Here is a 20,446-nt window from a genome sequence, read left to right on the forward strand (position 1 = left end):
ATATGTAAAGAAGAGAAGGATGTCAAAATACTAAAAGTGACTGTCCCTAATGAGTAGACTTTTTCTGAATACTAACAGTTTCTGTGTATTTTAAAATATATATTTTTACAATGCTTGTGAGAAAAATTCCATTAAAAATATATACTGCCCAAAGCGGGCATCTTTGTCTTGTTCCTAATCTTAGAGGGGATACTTTCAGTCTTTCACCATTGAGTATGAATGTACTTTACTGAAATGTACACCTAAAAACTGATAAGTTTTATGTTATGGTTTTACCACAATTTGATATATACGGTCGTGTACCTATATCTCTTTAAATTCTGGCTGAAAAAACTTCTGTTCCAGGCACAAGGCGTGCTGGTATTAAACACCCCAGATGATGCTGCTGCCTGGAGGTCTCCCCACCCTGAGTAAGACAATCAACTTATGAGGACTAATAGGATGCAGGCCCACTGCAAAGAAAGCGAGGCTGTTCCAGCTGAAAATGCCAGCCGGGCCCCCTTCGTTTGCAGGTCAGGCCTGGTGGTGTGTGCAGCTGGCAGGCCGGCCGGGCGGCGCTGTCTACCCGGGGACCCGCTCTAGAGACGCCCCAAGTCCCTGCTGGTGCGTCTGTCGGGGGGAGTGACAGCAGCAGAGAGGCTGGCAACAGAAATGCTCAGATGCCAGACAGCTCCGCCTCCTCGGGCAGCAGATGACAAAACGTGGATCAAACGTCAGAAGGCAGCCTTCCCGGATTCTCTTAGTGGAATCGCTACCACCCTGCTCGCCACGTATCCAGTGGAGGCAGCTGCTGCCCCTCCCCAAGGAGAAACAAGAGGACCCTTCCTTGGGGTGTGGGGAGGGGACAGACCAGAACCACGGCCCTGACAACAGAACCACGCTCGGCCCTGATGCCCACCTTGCTGGCTGCTGAGCAGGAGGGAGGGCTTCGGGGACAAGGCCGCTTCTCCAGGCTGGGGCTCCGGACACACATCTGGGCCAGGGGAGCTTGAACCCCGCTGAGAGACAGTGTGACTTCCCTCCACTGCCCTGAGGGCCACAGCCCAGCCTCAGAGCCATGCAGGCTGCCCTCAGGTACAGGCAGACACTGGCACACGGGGCCTGGCTTGGGCAGGGAGGGAGGACCAGGAGCAAGTCTGCATCAGGCAGGCTGTCTCTGCACCCGTCTCAGACATAGCCTCACAGGGCTCTCGGAGGGCACTGACACTGTCTGGGCATGCTCCTTGTGGACTGGAGGAGCTGGCAACTACCACCCTCCCAAAACGTTCCTAGAAAGTGGGCTGCCCAGGGGAGGGGCTTGGAGCAGGGCTGGGCTGAGGGCTACTGGGAATGGGTTTCTTCTTGGGCTGACAAGATGGTCGATAGACAGTTGCTCGAATCCATGAGCACCCCAAACCCCACCGAGCAGCACACTTTAAGCGGCGAGTTATGGTAAGTGAATACATCTCAATATTCACAGTTTGTAAAAAGAACTTCCTGGCTCACAGAGACTTTGCTTTCATCACAAACCCAACCATAGCAGGGTCCCGGGGATGGTTGTTTTTACCTAGTAGGTCGGCCCCTTCGTCCACATCCCCGATGACCTCGGACTCCGCAGTCGACAGCTCGTGGTACAGGGAGTCAGTGTTGATGCCAAAAGCCTTGTTCACGATCCCCTGGGTTGGGCTGTGGGGACACGCAGCCGAGGAAGGTGGAGTGAGTGGGCAGCACCAAGGGACCACACACGGGGACACCCCTGAGGGGCCACTCGATGCCAACACCGCTGGCACAAGTGCAGGCGTGGCGGGTGGTGGGTCAGTGTCCTGGGAAGTTCTCCCACCTCGAGGGGCTGCGAGGTACCTCCACCAGGGGCACCAACTCCCAGGGTGAGTGCTGAGCCATTCGGGACTGGCTCTGGGCCCAGTGAGCACCTGCTGCCCGTGCGGTCCAGGCGGGGCTCCCGGCCCATGTCCAGCTCTGGGGTGGAGTCGATAATGTCCTGAACATCAGACCACTCGTCACTGCTGCCCATGCCTGGGGGGACACAGTGGAGCCCAGGATCGCGGGGTGACCAGCAGTTCCCTGCACCACTCGTGGCTGCCCTGGGGCCCCTTGTCCAGAGACCCCACGCTAGGCCACCACAGGCAGGGACGGTCGTGGTGGGGGTTCTTCCCGAGCTGGTGGCTGGATGGGGCCTGTCCCCCAGAACTGTGATCCCATCTGAACAGGCCATTTTTTCCCTCCCTTTTCTCTGATTAGACTGTGTCTGCTGGATGACAGTGGTCTACTGTCAGGCTGAGTTGTGTCTCCCAAATTCACAGGCTGAAGCCCTGGACCCCAGTTCCTCAGAATGTGACTGTATTGGAGATGGGTTTTTAAAGAGGTGATGAAGGTAAAATGAGGCCAAAGGGTGAGCCCTAGTCTCAGCTGACTGTGTCCTTATAAAAAGCAGGGGTCGGTCAGGACACACATACAGAGGCATGACCACTTGAGGATGGGGCAGCCAAGGAGAGGCCTCAGGAGCGACCAGCCCTGCGAACTGGGAGGAGACACGCATGGTGCTGGTGAGGGTGGGGTGCCGGGCAGGCGGGGCGACCAGTACCTATGCTGACGTTGCGCATCTCCTGTGTGACCTGCACCTCCATGTTGCGGCTGTTGCGCTTCTCCCGCGCTCTCTTGTTGTTCTTGGAGCTGCCGCTGTAGTCGCCCAGAGGTTGCAGGCCCTCGCTGAGGGGAGTGACCGCAGCCGAGGGCACAGAGGACGTGGGCGTGTTGGACTTGGTGCCCGTGGTGCTGGGCGTGGCCGCCGCTGAGGACTGGCCTGACTCGGACATCTCATCCTGCGGACACTGGGGCCAAACACAGGAAGAGGGAAGCTCGTGGCACAGGTCAGGTCCCCCGGGGAAGCCACGAGGGGTGGACCACGCAGGACCGGCAGGGCCTTGGCCACCACCACGAGGCCCCCTCGCTTGGGGTCTTTGCCACTTGGCCGCAGTAAAACAGCACTCCGTGCCAGAATGGAAGGGACAGGAGGCCACTTCTCTCCCACTGGGCTGATTCCTCCCAGCCTCTTCACTTGACTCATCCAGCCTCTGGCTTTCCAGAGGTGGCTACAACTTATTTAAATGGCTTGGACCGGGCTTTTAGCTTGCACGCTTTCCAGTATGGGGCTAGACACGAAGCTATGTGGATGTGGCCGGTAACCCCTTGCAGCCGGTGAGTGGGCAGAGCTAAGCCCCAGACCAGGTCAGGGCAGAGGTTCCCCGGCTGTGAAGGAGGCCGGGGAGGCCGGCGTGCCTTCTGATCAAATTACTGCTCCACTGCGAGGCCCTCGAGGGCTGGTCCCTCTCGTTCCTGCCTCCTGCCTCCCGCCCTGGCCACAGTCAGGGGCTGTGACGAGTGGGCACCTCCCCAGTTCTGCCAGTGGTGGCCTCCCCAACAAAGAGACACCAGGGGATGGGTCTCGCTTAACCTCCACGGCCCAACTGAACCAAAGTTTGCCTTCAACACCTACGCAAATGCAAATTCCACAGAATGGGACGTCCCCCACACTTCCACAGAATGGGACGTCCCCCAAGTGTTCCGAGAGTGAAAAAAGACCAGATTAGTAAAAACTGCAATCAACTGTTGACCTTAAGAATCTCCCTGGAGAGAGAACACATTGTTTGAATAAATGTGGACAGGAAACAAACATTCCTCTCCTACCGTCTTTCCTGGTGAAACCATTGGGGAACCTCAATAAAAATAGCCTCTGCTCTTCTATGAACTAACATCGGTAACCCCAGACTCACCCCCGACTCACCCCTGAGCAGGTGCCGTGGGGCCCCCACAGCCTCTTGCCTGGTGCCGAGAAGGGGCATGGCCTCAGGAGGGGCTGAGGCCCATGGGGGCGGGGGGGCAGCACTGAGAGGCCACTCTGGGTACATGTTCCCATTGGCGCCAGATCACATGGTTTCCTCAGAGGACACACTTTCAGAACTTTCTGACAAGAGGAGCTGATGACGGGGTGTTGGCCTTCTCTTGAAGCTGGATAGATGCTGGGACCAACCCACCCCCACCTTTAACTAGGAAGGGCTGACCGGGCTCCCGTGGCCACCTCCAGGTGACTAGGAGTCAGAGTGGTTTGGGAGCCTTGTGGGATCTGCCTTTTCCCGAGCAGCCTAGTCCCCGCCAGGCGCCGCCTCTCCCTGGGCTGAGACTCCTCTACCTGGAACCTCACATCCTCGTTCTCCTCTTGACAGGGCTCCCATCCCGGCAGCTGTGTCCCCGAGGGACACTTGGTGATGTCTGGAGACACTTGTGGTGGCTAGAGCTGGGGATGGGTGGAGGCAGGGTGCCCACAACACCCCACAGGGCACAGGATGGCCCCCATAGCCAACAGCATTCAGCCGGGTTGCTGATGAGCTGTGGTGAGAAGCGCCTCTTGCAAACATTTTTGGTTTGGGTTTGGGTTCTGCAGCTCAGGGCCAATTTGTAAAGAAAAAACCCTTTCCTCTTCACAGCACCATGCACACTGCACGCCTCTGTGGTGGGGCCCCGAGTGCTCTCCCACAGGGAGGGTTCCGAGGAGAGTGGTACCCGAGGAGGCCTGTGCTCCAGGCTGATGCACAGGGACTTCCACCAAGACGGCCGGGCACATGAGCCCATGCCTCACGGAAGCACACACTGTCAGACCACCTGACTCAATGGCCACGCTTCCCATCTGTCCGTGATTTGAACACTATTTCCGTGGGCCTCCTGACCCTGGTAGTCACCGTGGGGAATCCTGCGGCATAACCAGGCCTCCCCCTACTCCCCTAGCTGTCTGTCGCCTGCAGGCCACCACTTACCCACGGGACACTCCCCCTGGCCACCACTTACCTAAAGAAACCTGCCAACCTCTAACACCAACGTGCAGCAGTGACCTCCAAATGCAAAGAACCCACATCCCAGCGGCCATGCCTCCCATGAGGAGCCACAACTGTTTGGTTAAAACACTGAAAATACAGTACATAAAAACAAAAAACAAAACAAAAACAACAAAACAAATTTAAAAATTAGAAAAACTTGAAAACCTAGAGCATAAAATAAAAAGAACTTAAAAGTAATTATTAAAAAAAAATCAAACAAAACACACCTATGAACTAAAACATAAAGGACTATAATTTATTAAGAGAGAACGATTTCAGACGATGCAGGAGAAAGAGAGACGCATGAGAACACAGGCTGGCCCAAGGGGCTGTCTGGAGACCCCAGCCTCCCAGCTTTCTGAAGCTCAACGCCCCCGCAGGAGCTTGGGGGTACACGCCAGCTGTGGGCCCCGCCCCTTCTGCCCAGACCCCACTTGCTGGCAGGACAGCCAGTGGCTGGTGGGCACGAGGTGTGCTCACTCCGCGGAACAGACGCAGAGTGAGTGGGGTCGCTTTCCGACACAGCTGGCAGCTTGTGGTGACCTCCTGCAGCCCAGCTGGACACTGCAAGGCAGGAGGACAGCCAGCAATGAGTCGCAGTGGGAAGGAAGCTGTGGGGAAGCCTGGGCCCACGTCCACTGTTCGACCCAGCCCAGAGGGTATCCTCTGATGGCCTCAGTGGGGAATCACCAGACCCAGGGCGAGGGTCTGGTCTCTTCAACGAGCAGTGGGGCCCGCGTTCCATCCTGCCACAGCCTGCCTTCACCAGATGGGCTAAGCTCACAGACCAAGGCTGGCAGCAAGTGCTCAGGGGCCCTGCACGAGCGCCTGCCGTTGGCCTTCCCAGGGCCCCAGTGCCGGGGATGGAGGGTGGGTGCTCTCACTGCTGAGCTGAGCACACCGGGACGTCCTCCTTCTCAAACTCAGGCCCCTAGGTTGTTAGCACAGGTAGGCCGGTAAGAACAGCCCAAAGAAGAGAAGCTGACCCCTGACCTTTGACTTTCTCCTGGTTGGAGTGCAAACCTCAGATGCTAGAAGGACAACACATGTGGGGTGAAGCCCAATCTGGCTGCGAGGCTCTGGGTTGTGTTGGGGGATGTTCACTACGCTCAGCCCTGCCCGATTGGCACACCCTGGCTGTAGGCAGGTCCCCCCCGTCCGATGGGCACGCCCTGGCTGTAGGCAGTCCCCGAGCAGCCGAGAGTCCCGGCTGCGGCCACACCCTCCTGAATGAATGTGGGGCGACGCGGAGCCCTCACTCCACAGCACGGCTACAAAACCTGGTAGCTGGAGCTGAGCTGCAGCTGGCCGAGGTCACTCAGGTGCCAGTGGTCCCCCGCAGGCATGAGCTTGCCCCCCATCTGTGCACGTACCACACCGTCGGTCAGGGGGAAGACGCTCAGGGAGGTGGGGCGCTCCTTCCTGTTGAAATGTGGGGAGAGAAGGAGGGGGCGGGATTAGACAGTGGCTCCTGAAACAGGGCTGCAAACTCTTCCTGGACATGCAGATGCTTGTTCTGCAGCTGGAGCTGCTCTAAAAGATGCCCCTGACCACGGGCTGTAGGGAAGGGCGTGACCTTCTGGGTGGCCAGGCACACAGGACCTCTGACCCCTCTGCCCTGCAGCCACGCTAATCAGCGTGTTCACCCGCTCAGGGCATCGCCACTCCGCTGTGATCCCATAGAACATTTCCCCTCCGTTACACTGTCATTTATCAGTTTTATTTATTTCCATTGTAAACAGACACCTGCACAGCAGTGCCTGTGATAGGCCCTTTGGCATCACAGGCAGCATTGCCTGGTTCCTCCTTGGCCCTACTTCTGCCTCCTGGAGCCAGCCAGGAGGAGTCAACCCTTTCTCCCCTGTTCTTTGTTCCTCACCCTCCCCCAACACCCCATCACTGTTTTCAGGAGACCTGGGTACAGAGTTTCTCATGGGGTGCTTTTCTCTTGCTCCGAGCAGCTCCCCCCGTCACGGAGCACTGACACCACAGAGGTGCCTTATAAAGCTATGCTAGCAAACTGAGAATGTCCAGTGGGCTGGACTGATGCTCAAAGCCGCCTGCCGTGGGCTCAGTCGCTGGGATACACTCCGTGGGCTGTTAGCGGCGAGGGAACGGAGCCCAGGCCCGGGGCAGACACATGGCGCCCCAGAGCCTGTCGGTGGCTGCATGGAGTCCATGCTGCTCAGAGCTGTTTAGGCCAAGCATCCGAATCCCTGACACACAGGGGCTGAGGTGGGAGTGGTGGCAAGGCTTCCTCAGGGGTCCGACGGAGCCAGGTCCAGAGGCTGGGCTGTCCTGGAGGGAGGACGGTGGCTTCCTCACAGAGCCTGGAGAATGTAGGTGATGGACAGGGAAGCGGAGCGGCCGCCATGACCAGAACTTCCTATGGCTGGCGGGCAGCTGCCTGAGGCATAACTCTGGGAAGGATGTCTCTCTGGGGGTGTCCCAATGGCTCCAGAGCGGCAGGGCTGGGGCGGAGCAGGAGGAGAACTCGGAATCTGGAAGCCCCTCTGAGTTGCTCGAGTTGCTGGTCTGTCCTGTTCAGGAAGACACTGCCTCCTGCAATGCAGGGTCCCCGGACCTGCTGGGACCTGGCTGTGCCTCTGGGGGCTAAGCTGCGGGAGGGACAGGGCCAGAGGAGGCCTGCAGGGCCGGACAGGGGCCTCGGCCACTCGGGAAGGCGGTTTCCTGTGGACAACCTCAAGTGCCTCATGCAGCCATTGTCCCCCATGACAGACGACGCTTTCTCGGTTAAGAGCTCAGACGTCAAGTTAGAAAGCTCTGGGTCTTCAGATCCATCCCAAGCTCAGCAGCCCGTGGCTCAGTCCTCGCCAGGCTGTTCTCTGACCACAGCCCCCAGGCCCTCGGCGTCCGGGAAGGCAGCCACTGTCTGTGGGCTGCTCCCTCAGGGCTCCCAGCCCCTCCTCCACCACTGTTCCTCCACTGGGCTCCCAGTGCCCATATGGGGGTGCCTCTCCTGGGGCCCAGCTCTGACCTTGGTGGGGGACGCACATAAGGGGTTCCTCGGCCCAGGCTCTCACCAGATACCACAGGGTAATGTGACAGCAGGGCAGGGTGGGGCCACCTGCCCCCTAGGATGGGAGCCTGTATCCATCGCCGGCCTCCACGACTATGTGGGTCAACAGATAGCCAGGCTGCACTCCCCGATGGAAATCCTCACGAGGATCGAGTCCCGTGTCCTCTCCATTGCTCCCCGCAACCGCAAGCCTCAAGAGTATTCGCTGGGTGCTGCTGACTGCCAGCCAGAGCCCATCCAAGGCTCACCCACCGTGTCCTCTTGTTATAGCCCCACAGCTCCCCCGGGAGACGCCAATGCTCATCCACTTCAGAGGCTACAGCCCGAGGGCATCACACTGCTCGCAGAGGTCACGCCACTGGCTCTGGGTCCTAAGTGACTGAGCTGGGCTGCCTAACACCAGGCGCAGGGTCTCCACCCCTGCCCGCCACCTCCTGGGGGTGCAGACATGCGGCCCGACCTGCAGGCCGGGTGGACGTTTGCTAGTGGGGCCTGCACTGCTACCTGCTTCAGGGCTGCCTCGGGACCTGGGACCCGCCTGCCCCTCCTTGGCAGCAGGCCCTGTAAACGCCAAGTCCGGAGCCTCCAATCTGTACGATTCTGGCAGCCGTCTGAGCTCCCCCAACCCGAGGCCCAGGGACAGCTGCAGCCTTTACCTTCTCCTCCACGACTGGCGAGGACTGCAGGGCAGTGACAGACAAGGGCCAGCACACAGCGGGGACAGCACAGAGGGCAAGACAAGAAGGCAACATTAGAGAGCGAAGGTCGGGGGCTCTGGGGGCACGTGTGCGCACATGGAGAGGGAGGGCCCCCATGGGGACGGACAGATGTGGAACACGCAGATCCTACGCAGGATGGACCCAGGGCACACAGACACACACCCCCTTGGCTTGGATGGCAGGTTACGCCCACTCAGCCCTGGGCAGTGGGTGAGCGTCCTCCCCATGACATTCCTGGCACACGCAGGCACTCGCGTGTGCAGTGACAGGGCACACGATCGCATACACCATGTTCACGGGCCCACGCACGCTCACCACCTGTTTTGTTTTGTTTTAATTTATTTAATTAATTAATTAATTTTTGGCTGCGCTGGGTCTTCGTTGCTGTGTGCGGGCTTTCTCTAGCTGCGGTGAGCGGGAGCTACTCTTCGCTGCAGTGAGTGGGTGCTACTCTTTGCTGCAGTGCACGGGCCTCTCATTGTGGTGGCTTCTCTTGTTGTGGAGCATGGGCTCTAGGCGCACAGGCTTCAGTAGTTGTGGCACGCAGGCTCAGAAGTTGTGAATCACGGGCTCTAGAGTGCAGGTTCAGTAGCTGTGGCACACGGGCTTAGTTGCTCCACAGCATGTGGGATCTTCCTGGACCAGGGCTCAAAACCGTGTCCCCTGCATTGGCAGGCGGATTCTTAACCATTGTGCCACCATGGAAGCCCTCACCACCGGTTTTATTCTAAAGACACACAGATTCACAAAACCAAGCCAGGACTGAAGGAAAACTGTGCCTGTCTGGGCTCAGCAGTGGCCAGCAGCTCCCCAGCACTAAGGACGAGCCTCCTCGGGGAGCCAGAGAGTCTAAACTAAGGTGGGCGGACACACATCTGTCCCCAAAGGACCCAGAGTTGTGGCTGGAGGGGTACACCCCAGAGAAGAGCAGGCCAGGAGAGCAGCACAGGGCCTTCCCCTTCATCTGCTGCAGCAGCACAGGCCACAGTGGGATGTCTGCACTCTCTGAGCCCTACAGAGGCCAACACCCAGCGCAGTAACAGAAGGCCTGTGCTTTCTCTCCTTCCACCAGCGTGCCCTCTGGACATGGGAGGCGTGGCTGCCGTCCACATCCATTCATCCGAAAGTGGGCCCGGGGCAGTCAGAGACGCACGGTGGGCCCTGGGAACATCTCCATCACAGCCCAGTGTCCAGGCAGGTGGGGGCAAGGGCGGCTGCAGGGCCAGCCAGAGCCCAGAGTCTCATACACTGTGGCAGCAAGCACGGGGCAAGCGATTCTGTGCGCCACAGTGAGGTTAAATGTCGCTAGCCAGCTGGCAGAGCGATGGAGGCAGCCCAAACGCAGCCCTGCCTCTCTGCTGCCCAAACAAGCGCTGCTGCGGCCACCGTCCCGCAACACACACACACACAGGAAGGCGCCTCTTCACTGCCAAGGCACAGAAGGGTCGCAGCTGACAGCCCCAGGCTCCTCCCTCCTGCTGGCAGGCATCTCTACCCCCATGGGGCTCAGGAAGGTGTCTTAGCAGAGAGTGTCCAGGGCCTGGAGAGGATGGACACACAGCCAGGTGCACCCTGGCCTCGGGGACACCCTGAGGAGGATCTGATGGGGACACAAGGCTGGGCAGGAATCTGGGCCAGAGCCCAAACTCTAGGTAATGCCCGAACAGCCAGCCTCTGCAGCCCCAAAACAACACGAGGAGCTCCCGATTCCAGGTTGGCATTTGGTGCAGTTCCTTGGAAATTCCCTCAGTGACTTCTGAGGGCCACGAGTGAGGCTTTCACAGTGTGTCGGGAAACGGTGGCTTGGAGATGGGTATTTCCTACCTTCAGATAAAACTGACCCAGAAACAATAACTGCAAAGGGTTTTGTAGTTTAACACACTCTTTGATACACATTCCCTCACGTAATTCTCACAGAGCCGGGGGCGGGGTCAGCTAATGACCCCGATACCCTTTCCTGGGGCGCACACATTTACAGAGAGAAAGCATCCACAACGGCTGTATCCCCTACTCCCCACGAGAAGCGGCTAGACTGTCTAAAAACATGCCAGTGGTCCCCTGGATGACTGCCCTTCCTAGGCCCTGCTAGGCCTCTGCTGACATATTAGTTTCCGTTTTCAAATCGGAAGACTCAACAGCTTCGCCCACCATGGCCCAGTGAGTAGCTGATGATGCCCAGCATGGAAGGGCCTGAATCTCCTTGTTTGCAGACATCACCCACCAAGGAGACAGGTGCAGAGAAAATAGAGCCTTTTCGTGACCAGACCTGGGGCTTCCGGTGTTTGCCGCAGGAACAAGGGGCCACAGCTGCAGAGGCACGAACGGTGAGCTCCATCCGTTGGGCCTGGGGTTCCGGCCTCAGGAGCCTCCTCCCTCCTCCAGCCTGATGGAGCCATGGCCTCCCATGGCAACACCCTGGAGAAGATCTCTGACAATCTGCTCCTGGGGTACTGAGGTGCGGTTTTATCTTGACTGAAGATGAAGCAGGAACCTGGCCTCTGCAGGCTTCTCTCTGCTCCCCGAATAAAACCAGGATGGCGGGGTGTGGCTGCGTCTGCTGGTCACCAAGGTGTGCAGGCCTCCCCCACCACCTAGAGTCGATTCTTGCGATTCGAACTGGTTGTATTCTACAAGGTCACCGCAAATACGTTTGCTTGTAGAAGAAACACGTACATAGGTAGGTACACGTCTCACACAGATCAGAATCTTCATTCCTCACTCATCCTGGTACACTGTTTCCTTTATTTTACACAACAGAAAACGAGGTGCCAGAAGTATTTAACATGTCTTAGAGGACAGGGGCCAGAGCTGGGCTCCATCCAGTCCCCACTGACTGGCCCCTGGACCCCAGCGTCTTGCAGGACACTGCGCCACCTGCCGCTCCCAACCCTGGGCATCTCTGCAGGAGGTGGAGTGTCACCTGGCACCACCTCAGTTGGAACCCTGTGAACTGGGGGACTCAAATTTTTCACCACTCTGCGCACATCTGCAGATGACTGCGAAAGTGCCGTGAGTGGTGATTTTGAGGCTACAAATAAATTTTACAGAGTAGGCGAATTCAGAAAAACAGAATTTGCAGGTATTAGGATGGACTACATGGTTTTCCCTGGGTTTCCATGACGGCCTGCGGGCCCGCAGCAGGCCCACCCCAGCCCCTCACCTGCTTGGTGCCGTCCTCAGCACACACCCCGGTTCAAGCCTCACACTCCGACCGGACACCCCTCTCCCTGAGTCGGGGGAGGGCCACGGCTCCTCCTGGGGGAAGGCACCAAGCTCTGGCACCTGGCTTCCCGTCCTACCTCCTCCCCGGCAGGGTGCTCTCAGTCTGGCTGTTCCCCCCGACCTGCTGCATCTTGGACCTCTCGATGTGCTCCACGTAGGTCTGGATCATCTGTGAAGAGGACACATCCGAGTGAGCGCTCCCTGCCCACGAGGTCCACCCGCCCAACCCCTCCAGCCTGTGCCACTTTCACCCTCACTGGCTCGGACAGAGATGAAGGCAGAGTTCAGGGAAGGGAGTCTGGCCACATGAGGCCCAGGGCTTTCAGGTTCAGCAGGTGAACCCCAGGGAATGAAAAGGCGGCCAAGGTCGGCAGCCAACCCCACGTGTGGGGCTTTACCACTTCCTCGTGGCCCTGGCCCCGTGGCGGGGAAACCCACCTCCGTGTGCCGCTGGTGCAGGGCATTGTACTCCTTCTTCATCTCCGACTCCCGCTCCTCCAGCCGAGAAACTAGAAAACACAACCAATGTTTGTCAACTGCACAACCTGCTTCTCCAGGGCACGTACTTCTCCAGGCTTGACTGCTGGGGGACAGAGTATTCCAGACAAACCCACGCCTGGACCCTGAGCTCAGAGGTGGCCTCATTAGCATAGAACACCCTGGGGACCTAGCAGGCGGTTCTGATCGGCCCGGGTCTGGGTGCATCACCGTGTGTGCGGTTATCTGAGGCTATTCAATCCTGCTACAGAGAGCAAGAGCTGGGTGAAACTCACACAAGCCTTACTCTCTATGTCTAAGTCAGCTGGTAGCTTTGGAGGTGCAGGCAAAACTCACAGGATGTGTCACGTTGTGTCACATGTAGACAAGGAACGAGTAGGTGGCTCGTGGACAGAGGCAGAATTCGGAAGTAAGCAGCCTCTGAGACACACTAAAGAGAAGAATATCTGAACACAGGATGGAACACACAGGTGTCCCCCACACGGACCAGGGGCTGGAAAGACCAAGTCACGATCGTGCCACCTCTGGGCTGGCAGCTGTGTCACCCCTGTGACACCCAGGATGGTCCCCACGTGGGCTCTGACCAAGAGGCACAGGGAAGCACCTGAGTGCCATGGGCTAACTGGACAGCCAAGCCACGGAGCCAGCATGCCACGGGCCTCAGACACCTTGCGTCTGTGGCCCTTTGTTCCAACCTCAGTTTTGTTGAACTCTGCACAGAGCGAGACAGGACACGCAGCAGCCTTGTTCTCCCCTCTCCTTGGTCCTTGCCCCTGATGCTGACCAAACGGAAAACTTCAGACTGTACCTTGGAGTTTACATGTTTTCCTTCTAAGAAAAGATGAAAAGGTTTCACATGAAAATTATTCTAAGCAAAGGGAATATTAAGGATTCTGTGTAGTTATAGAAAGGGTGGGTCTATGCAAAACTAAAACGGGCCTTTCGGTTTGCCTCTGCTCCACAAAGACTAGCGTGTTTGTGTCTGTGTGTGTTGCCACTAGCTGTGCTCACCTACAACACCCGGTGGGTATTGGCTTTAGCAAAATTGGCTTCCAGTCTTGGTTTGGGATACGGTTAGACCCAACCATCAAACCATTTTTTAAAATTAATTAATTTTATTTTATTTTTGGCTGCGTTGGGTCTTCGTTGCTGCAAGCAGGCTTTCTCTAGTTGCAGCGAGTGGGGGCTACTCTTCGTTGCGGTGCGCAGGCTTCTCACTGTGGTGGCTTCTCTTGTTGGGAGCATGGGCTCTAGGTGCGTGGGCTTCAGTAGTTGTGGCACGCAGGCTCAGTAATTGTGGCTTGTGGGCTCTAGAGCACAGGCTCAGTAGTTGTGGTGCACGGGCTTAGTTGCTCTGTGGCATGTGGGATCTCCCCAGACCAGGGCTCGAACCCGTGTCACCTGTATTGGCAGGCGGATTCGTAACCACTGCACCACCAGTGAAGTCCCTCTTTCTTTTTTTTTTTTTTTGATATGACCTTAACTTTCCAGAGGAACGAAGGCACCTGTTATCCAAGGCAATGAGGTAAAGCAACAAACTAGGTCTCAACCATCAAAACAACTAATTACAGAAAACTGAAATTACAGGGTCGTTATAACTTTGAAAGTATAGTTTAAACAAAGACTTCTAAAGGTAAAATAATAGTTCTTATTTAAAACAAACAAACAAACAAACAATAAAAAAACAACACAAAACCCTTTCCTTGCCTCTCCTTGTAAGGGACAGGGTGTTCCCGTAGGCACCCTGGTCGGCCATGAGTGCCCCCTAGGAACTGTCATTACAGGGGCACCATTTTGGGCCCAACTTTCAGGTCACAAAAGAGCACCCGCTCCTCAAGCAGCACACAGACAGGAGCCCCAGCCGGCAGCCAGGAGCTCTGTCCTAAAGGGCCACACAAAGTTCACAGATCTGTGAATTTCGGGTCAGACTGCAACATTAAGCAAAAGTGCTCTGTCATCAGAGGGGCCTTATTTATAAATTTTATTTATTTCCACAAAGGATTTGGGGCCATTTACAGAAATACAGAGCGGTGTAAAGACAGAAAACAAATTATTGAGGGAATCACAATGAAAATAAGATAAGGCTCTCATTGGGTTTTCTCACTCTCTTTTTATCAAAGGCTCTCAACATCCCTCCCAGCTGGGTGGGTCTGAGAACAACAAATGCATTCAAAATGCAATTTCATCTCTCCGGGCTAGCGACTTACTCTGATCTGCATAGTTTTTGGCCTTCAGTTCCAGCTGGCGGGTCTGAAAGTCGAAGTGCTCCACCTGGGTTTGTAGCTCTTTCTTCTCTTGTTCCAAGGCATCTTCAAACTCAATAAATTTCTATACATGCAAGGAAGAAAAACAGCAGGCGTCATGAATGTGCGATGGCCAGATGACAGCAGCCCCTCAGAAGGGCTCACGCTCAGGCCCAGAATGTGGTTTCTGCACCCCAGAGCCGGCTTCCCTTCCCGTCCACCACCCGCCACAGCTGTGCGGAGAGCTTCCCAACAGGCTGTGGATACCACAGCCTTCTAACCAGCTATCAGGCAGTCACCCGGGGCCCTAAAGTTGGAAAAGCCCACACACGCTGGCTTTAATCTTGAAATTCTTAATAGTTTTTGAACAAGGGGCCCCCATTTCCAGTTTTGCACTGAGCCCCACAAATTATGTAGCTGGTCCTTAGGCAATAGAGTAATATTATTCCTCTCAACACTGAACATCTAAAAGAGGCCAGGTGTGGACTTCCCTGATGGTGCAGTGGTTAAGAATCTTCCTGCCAATGCAGGGGACATGGGTTTGATCCCTGGTCTGGGAAGATCCCACATGGCGCAGAGCAACTAAGCCTGTGCACCACAACTACTGAGCCTGTACTCTAGAGCCCGCGAGCCACAACTACTGAGCCTGCGTGCCACAAGTACTGAAGCCCACACGCCTAGAGCCCGTTCTCCGCAACAAGAGAAGCCACTGCAACGAGAAGCCCACGCACCGCAACAAAGAGTAGCCCCCGCTCGCTGCAACTAGAGAAAGCCCACGCGCAACAACAAAGACCCAACGCAGCCAAAAATAAATTTAAAAAAAAAGTCTCTAATTTTCAAAAATAAAAATAAATAAAGAGGCCAGGTGTACTTTCCTCTTAACCTGTATCTCAGTCACTGCTCAGTTCAGGAAGCCATCCTTCGTGGAATAACCGGCAATGCATAGTACTGCTCTGATTCTCTTAAAAACAAGATGGGGGGTTGTTGGCCTAGATTTGGAATCTGCACTTTACATGGTAAGTTTCTGAGCAAAATTACTGTTGAATCAAGTGAAAAGAAAGCACTTTGTAAAACAAAAGAAAATCCTAAATGTTCTTAGGAGGAGACCTAGGTTAACACTGACAGCCCAGGGTAAAGGCAGGGTCTGGTCCGGGGGGATGGGCACTGGGCAGCAAACCCCCCTCCCTCCCTCGGCTAGGTGACAGCCTGAAGGCCACAGCCCTGCAACAGCCCTGATGGGAACTGTTAACACCTTGATTTTACGGCGTACGAAACGGAAATATTAGTAAGAAATTTCATTTGTAGGAACCATAAATGTCAGCTGGGTTCTTAAGACACAAAAAGTGTCTCAAAAGATGGGAATATAAAATAGGCTGTTGGTTCCAGGTTTCGGGTGTCTGGGAGAGTCAATGAGTTCGTGGTGGCTATAGCTGTATTTCCCGTAAAAACTGCACCCAGTCCCCCACCCCAACTCTGGGCCCCAGAGACGCTTCTTCCTACAGTGGCTTCTCAGAGGTCTTTGTGCTGAAAAGCACTGGGGCTCCTGCCCAAAGGATGACTCACCCAGTGCAGTGACAGAGGGCAAAAACACCCGGGGCGGGGGCGGGCAGGGGTGCGTCAGAAAGAAAATCTGTATTGATGACGTCGTTCACAACTTAAGTAAAATGAAAAACATCCGCCCCATTGCCAGGAAAATGCACACAAATGGTGCAGCGGCACAAAAATTTAAAGTAAGCGGTTTTGAATGACTGTGGCCATGACCAGCATATGAAGAATAAACAAATGCTATTAATTGGCTGGTAAAGAAATTATTTAACTTGGGTAATTTTAATTCCTATTACTTAAAAAAAATTAAAAGAATGATATAAACATATTCTTTTGTAGAAAAATCAGAAGAGAGTGTTAAGTGAAAATAATACTTCTAAAAAACCATAATTCTGCCATGCTATCAATGGTTAAGAAACAACAACAACAAAACCATAATCTACCAACCAGAGAGGGTCAGTTAAAATTGGGTGACATTCTTCCAGACGTGTGTGTGTGGAGCGGATGTGCCGTCATTTTGTACACGGTATCTTGACCTGACTTATTCACTCGTTTACACTGGAAATGTCTCTCCACACTAAGAACTGTGCTCTGCCACTCCTACTTCTAACAGGTGTGTGTTCCCCTGTCAGTGGGTGTCTGCAGAGCATAGTTTACTCAACTGATAGCCCCCTGTTGGACTTTCAGGCTGCTTTAAAACGTCCGTTATTATTGTTACTACTTGTGTATCTGCCCAGTGGCATCCTGCTCCCCAAGTCCAGACGGGCACCCCAGCCCACACCCCCCAGGTCGGGTGGTGCCCTTCCCGGAGCCCCCATGGCCTCTGTGCTGCCAACCCGACAGGTGGGAAAACGGCAGAGCATAATTGTCTTAATTTTCAGCTCCTGGATTACTAGTGAGACTGAATAAATTCATTAGTCATATACACTACATCTAACAGCTCATTATGTCCTTTGTCCGATTTTCTACTACAGGTTATTTTTCTTAACAATTTGTAAGGACTTATTAGACCCATTCAAGAATTTGTCTTCTACGCTGCAAGTACTTTTCCCAGGATGTAGTCTGCGTGTGTACAGTACAGAAGTTTACTTACTTCTACACCATTTACTTAATAATTTACCTTTTCTTCATTGCTCTGAATGCTACCTTTATGATATGCTAACTTCTAAGACATATTTTGGTCTATTTTTGAGCCAGTAACCAAAGTTTTTTTAATCATTTTTTAAAAATTTATTTATTAATTTATTTATTTTTGGCTGTGTTGGGTCTTCGTTTCTGTGCGAGGGCTTTCTCCAGTTGCGGCGAGTGGGGCCCACTCTTCATCGCGGTGCGCAGGCCTCTCACTGTCGCGGCCTTTCTTGTTGCGGAGCACAGGCTCCAGACGCGCAGGCTCAGTAGTTGTGGCTCACGGGCCTAGTTGCTCTGCGGCATGTGGGATCTTCCCAGACCAGGGCTCGAACCTGTATCCCCTGCATTGGCAGGCAGATTCTCAACCACTGCGCCACCAGAGAAGCCCCCAAAGGTTTTTTTAAATTTGTAGTGTAATAGCATCTTTTAATAGCTGATATATATTTACCCTCTTAACTCTTCCTTTTCAATATATTCTTGGTTACTCCCACTTGTGAATTGTTCTAGATTAAGTTGAGAATCATCCTGAATCACTTATATATTTATTTTTTGAATCAACATTTTGCCTGTCAGAAAGCATCAGTTCTCTGGTCCTCAGGAAGGGGTCCCTGTTTTTCATGACAAAATGCTCAGGGCTGGACTTGGGCTGAATGGAAAGCTCATCTTGAGCCAGTGAAGAGCTGAATGACGGGGCGACTGGGGCTGGAGGATGGAAAATGCTCCCTTTCTGTAAACTGAGCCCTGTCCTACCTCCAAGCTGGAGCACCAAAGTTTTACACAAAGAAAAGCGTTCTGTGGTGCTAACATCATTTCTCTAGAATTCCCATCTGTATTTCATCATATTACTTGCATTTCATAGCTGAGAGTCAACTAAAAAGATTTCTAGATGAAAGATGATTGGCTGCACCACGCAGCATGTGGGATCTTAGTTCCCTGACCAGGGATCAAACCCATGCCCTCTGCAGTGGAAGCATGGAGTCTTAACCACTGGACTGCCAGGGAATTCCTCCAGATTCTTAAGAAGGTCAGACAGATGTTCCTAAATCTATCCTGATAGGTGATCGTTAAAATCCAATGTAGATGACAGTCCCAAAAAGCTTTGTCATGCCATAAAACAACTGATATGCTTTGAGATCCCCGATGCAGTTGGCCCCGAACCAGGTGACATGAAGAAGTCCTCTGATGTTATGATATTTTAAGGCCTTTCAGCCCTAGGAAATACAGAGATATTAACTGAGAGAGAAAACATCTAGGTAAGCTGTGTACATGAATGTCCTCAAGGCCAAAGGCAGAGGGCACCCCAAGTGGCAGGGAGGCATGAACTCACAGGACACTTGTGGTTCCCAGGCACAAGGAATCCTGGAGCCAAGGGACAGTCCTGTGATGGGAATGGTCAGTCATCAGTAACCACCCGCAGACAAGGGGTGTGAGTGATCACGATCACAATCACGTGGCAGCAATGCCCCAGATGAACAAAAAGCCCCAAGGAACCCACAAGGGACCACGAGCATACTAAAGGGCCAGCCCTCAGCTTCCCTGCTGGGCTGGATCAAACACTGGGACACCAGTGTTTGGTCCTGCAGGCTCTGCAGGTTGGCGACCACCGCACTTGGCATTTGGGGAAGAACCGCTCTTCCCCGCTACCTTGAGGGACAGCATCGAACCAGACAGAGCTGACTAGGGGGCATGTCAGGGGCTCCAAGTCCACGAAAACATCACAAACACAATATGCTGTTCTGCAGCTTAAAAGGCATCCTCTTTCTTCCCCTCCTGAAAAAACTCTTTCAACGTTATTACAGTAATTTTAATTAACAAAAATGCAAGCTAACTGTTTAACTGAAATGGAAGATGCAATGCCACCTTCATCAAATATTATGAGGGATAAATAACATGAAGGACCAGTGCCTGGCCAAGACTAAACAGATATTTAATCATTGCTTTTTATGAGGAAATGCTTGGGGCTAGACTTGGGATGAAATAAGAATCACCTGGACAAGTAAGGCGTAGTTGATGGAATAAAGCAGGGGCTTCGTGGTTGGTGGTTAAATGAATAAGTGAGGAAAATACAAGTTCTCCTCCAAAACGAGGCAGGCAGCTGTGGCGGGGGAGGTGTCAGGAGGGAACTCTAGTAACTGGGTTAGAGTCACAAAACATTCAACAAATGTTTTCAAGGAAGCAGAAAATATTTTTATTTACAGATCATTTACTTTAGATTTAAGAAAATCAAGAATTTTCAGTGGTGGGGGACAGGGTAAGTTATCTCTATAAGGAAGTCGTCCATAAGAAAGCTAAATATTTTTCAATTTTTATTGAATTTGTCCAATTCAATTTATCCAATATGAATGGAAATGAGAAGAATAAAATTTTTAACAGCATTTGGGTTGAGTGGGTCTGCCTGGTACTGGACTGTGAAACAGAAGGAATCTACCGTCTGAGACATGCCAAAGTGAAAAACTCGTACACACGCCAATTACATGCACTACAGATTTGAGTTTGTCTGGAATTGTCATCTGTCTAACCGAGTCTAGTCAAAATGTCACTTAGCACCTGATAACACACAGAGGTTTAAGGCCACCTCACAACAAATCTTTGGAGCCTCCCGAAGAGCAATGAGGAGCAACTAACAATTGAGGAAAAGGTACCAGGGTGTCTTAACATGAACACTGAGCTAGGAAATACCTGATTCTTACTGCTAAATACCAATCTACTACATGATTCCCCCCCTTTTTTTTTCGCGGTACGCAGGCCTCTCACTGTTGTGGCCTCTCCCGTTGCGGAGCACAGGCTCCGGACGCGCAGGCTCAGCAGCCATGGCTCACGGGCCTAGCTGCTCCACGGCATGTGGGATCCTCCCAGACCAGGGCACGAACCCGTGTCCCCTGCATCAGCAGGCGGACTCTCAACCACCGCGCCACCAGGGAAGCCCCCATAATTCCCTTTTTTTCTTTTTCTTTTTTTTTTTTTTTTTTGCGGTACACGGGCCTCTCACTGTTGTGGCCTCTCCCGTTGCGGAGCACAGGCTCCGGATGCGCAGGCTCAGCAGCCATGGCTCACGGGCCCAGCCGCTCCGCGGCACGTGGGATCCTCCCGGACCAGGGCACGAACCCATGTCCCCTGCATCGGCAGGCGGACTCTCAGCCACTGCGCCACCAGGGAAGCCCCTAGATTTTGTTTTTAAGATAT

General features: G+C 53.9%; 1 protein-coding gene across 5 annotated transcripts in view; it reads right to left on the reverse strand.

Annotated features, from left to right (window-relative positions):
* The window catches only part of MAPK8IP3 (mitogen-activated protein kinase 8 interacting protein 3), a 48,497-nt gene that overhangs the window by 17,127 nt on the left and 10,924 nt on the right, over positions 1-20,446 (reverse strand). For 4 of the 5 annotated variants that reach the window (XM_081257099.1, XM_081257098.1, XM_081257102.1 and 1 more), the window contains exons 2-8: positions 14,555-14,675; positions 12,288-12,358; positions 11,927-12,018; positions 6,149-6,290; positions 2,582-2,828; positions 1,911-2,013; positions 1,547-1,665 (exon numbers count right to left, since the gene is read on the reverse strand). In XM_081257099.1, the coding sequence (XP_081113225.1) occupies positions 1,547-1,665; positions 1,911-2,013; positions 2,582-2,828; positions 6,149-6,290; positions 11,927-12,018; positions 12,288-12,358; positions 14,555-14,675 (895 nt within the window). Of the gene's footprint in view, positions 1-1,546; positions 1,666-1,910; positions 2,014-2,581; positions 2,829-6,148; positions 6,291-11,926; positions 12,019-12,287; positions 12,359-13,042; positions 13,179-14,554; positions 14,676-20,446 lie in introns of those variants that run through there. The other variant, XM_081257100.1, reaches the window with a different exon arrangement.

Source organism: Mesoplodon bidens (assembly GCF_964165515.1).
Source record: "Mesoplodon bidens genome assembly, chromosome: 15".
Classification (NCBI taxonomy): Eukaryota; Metazoa; Chordata; class Mammalia; order Artiodactyla; family Ziphiidae; genus Mesoplodon; species Mesoplodon bidens.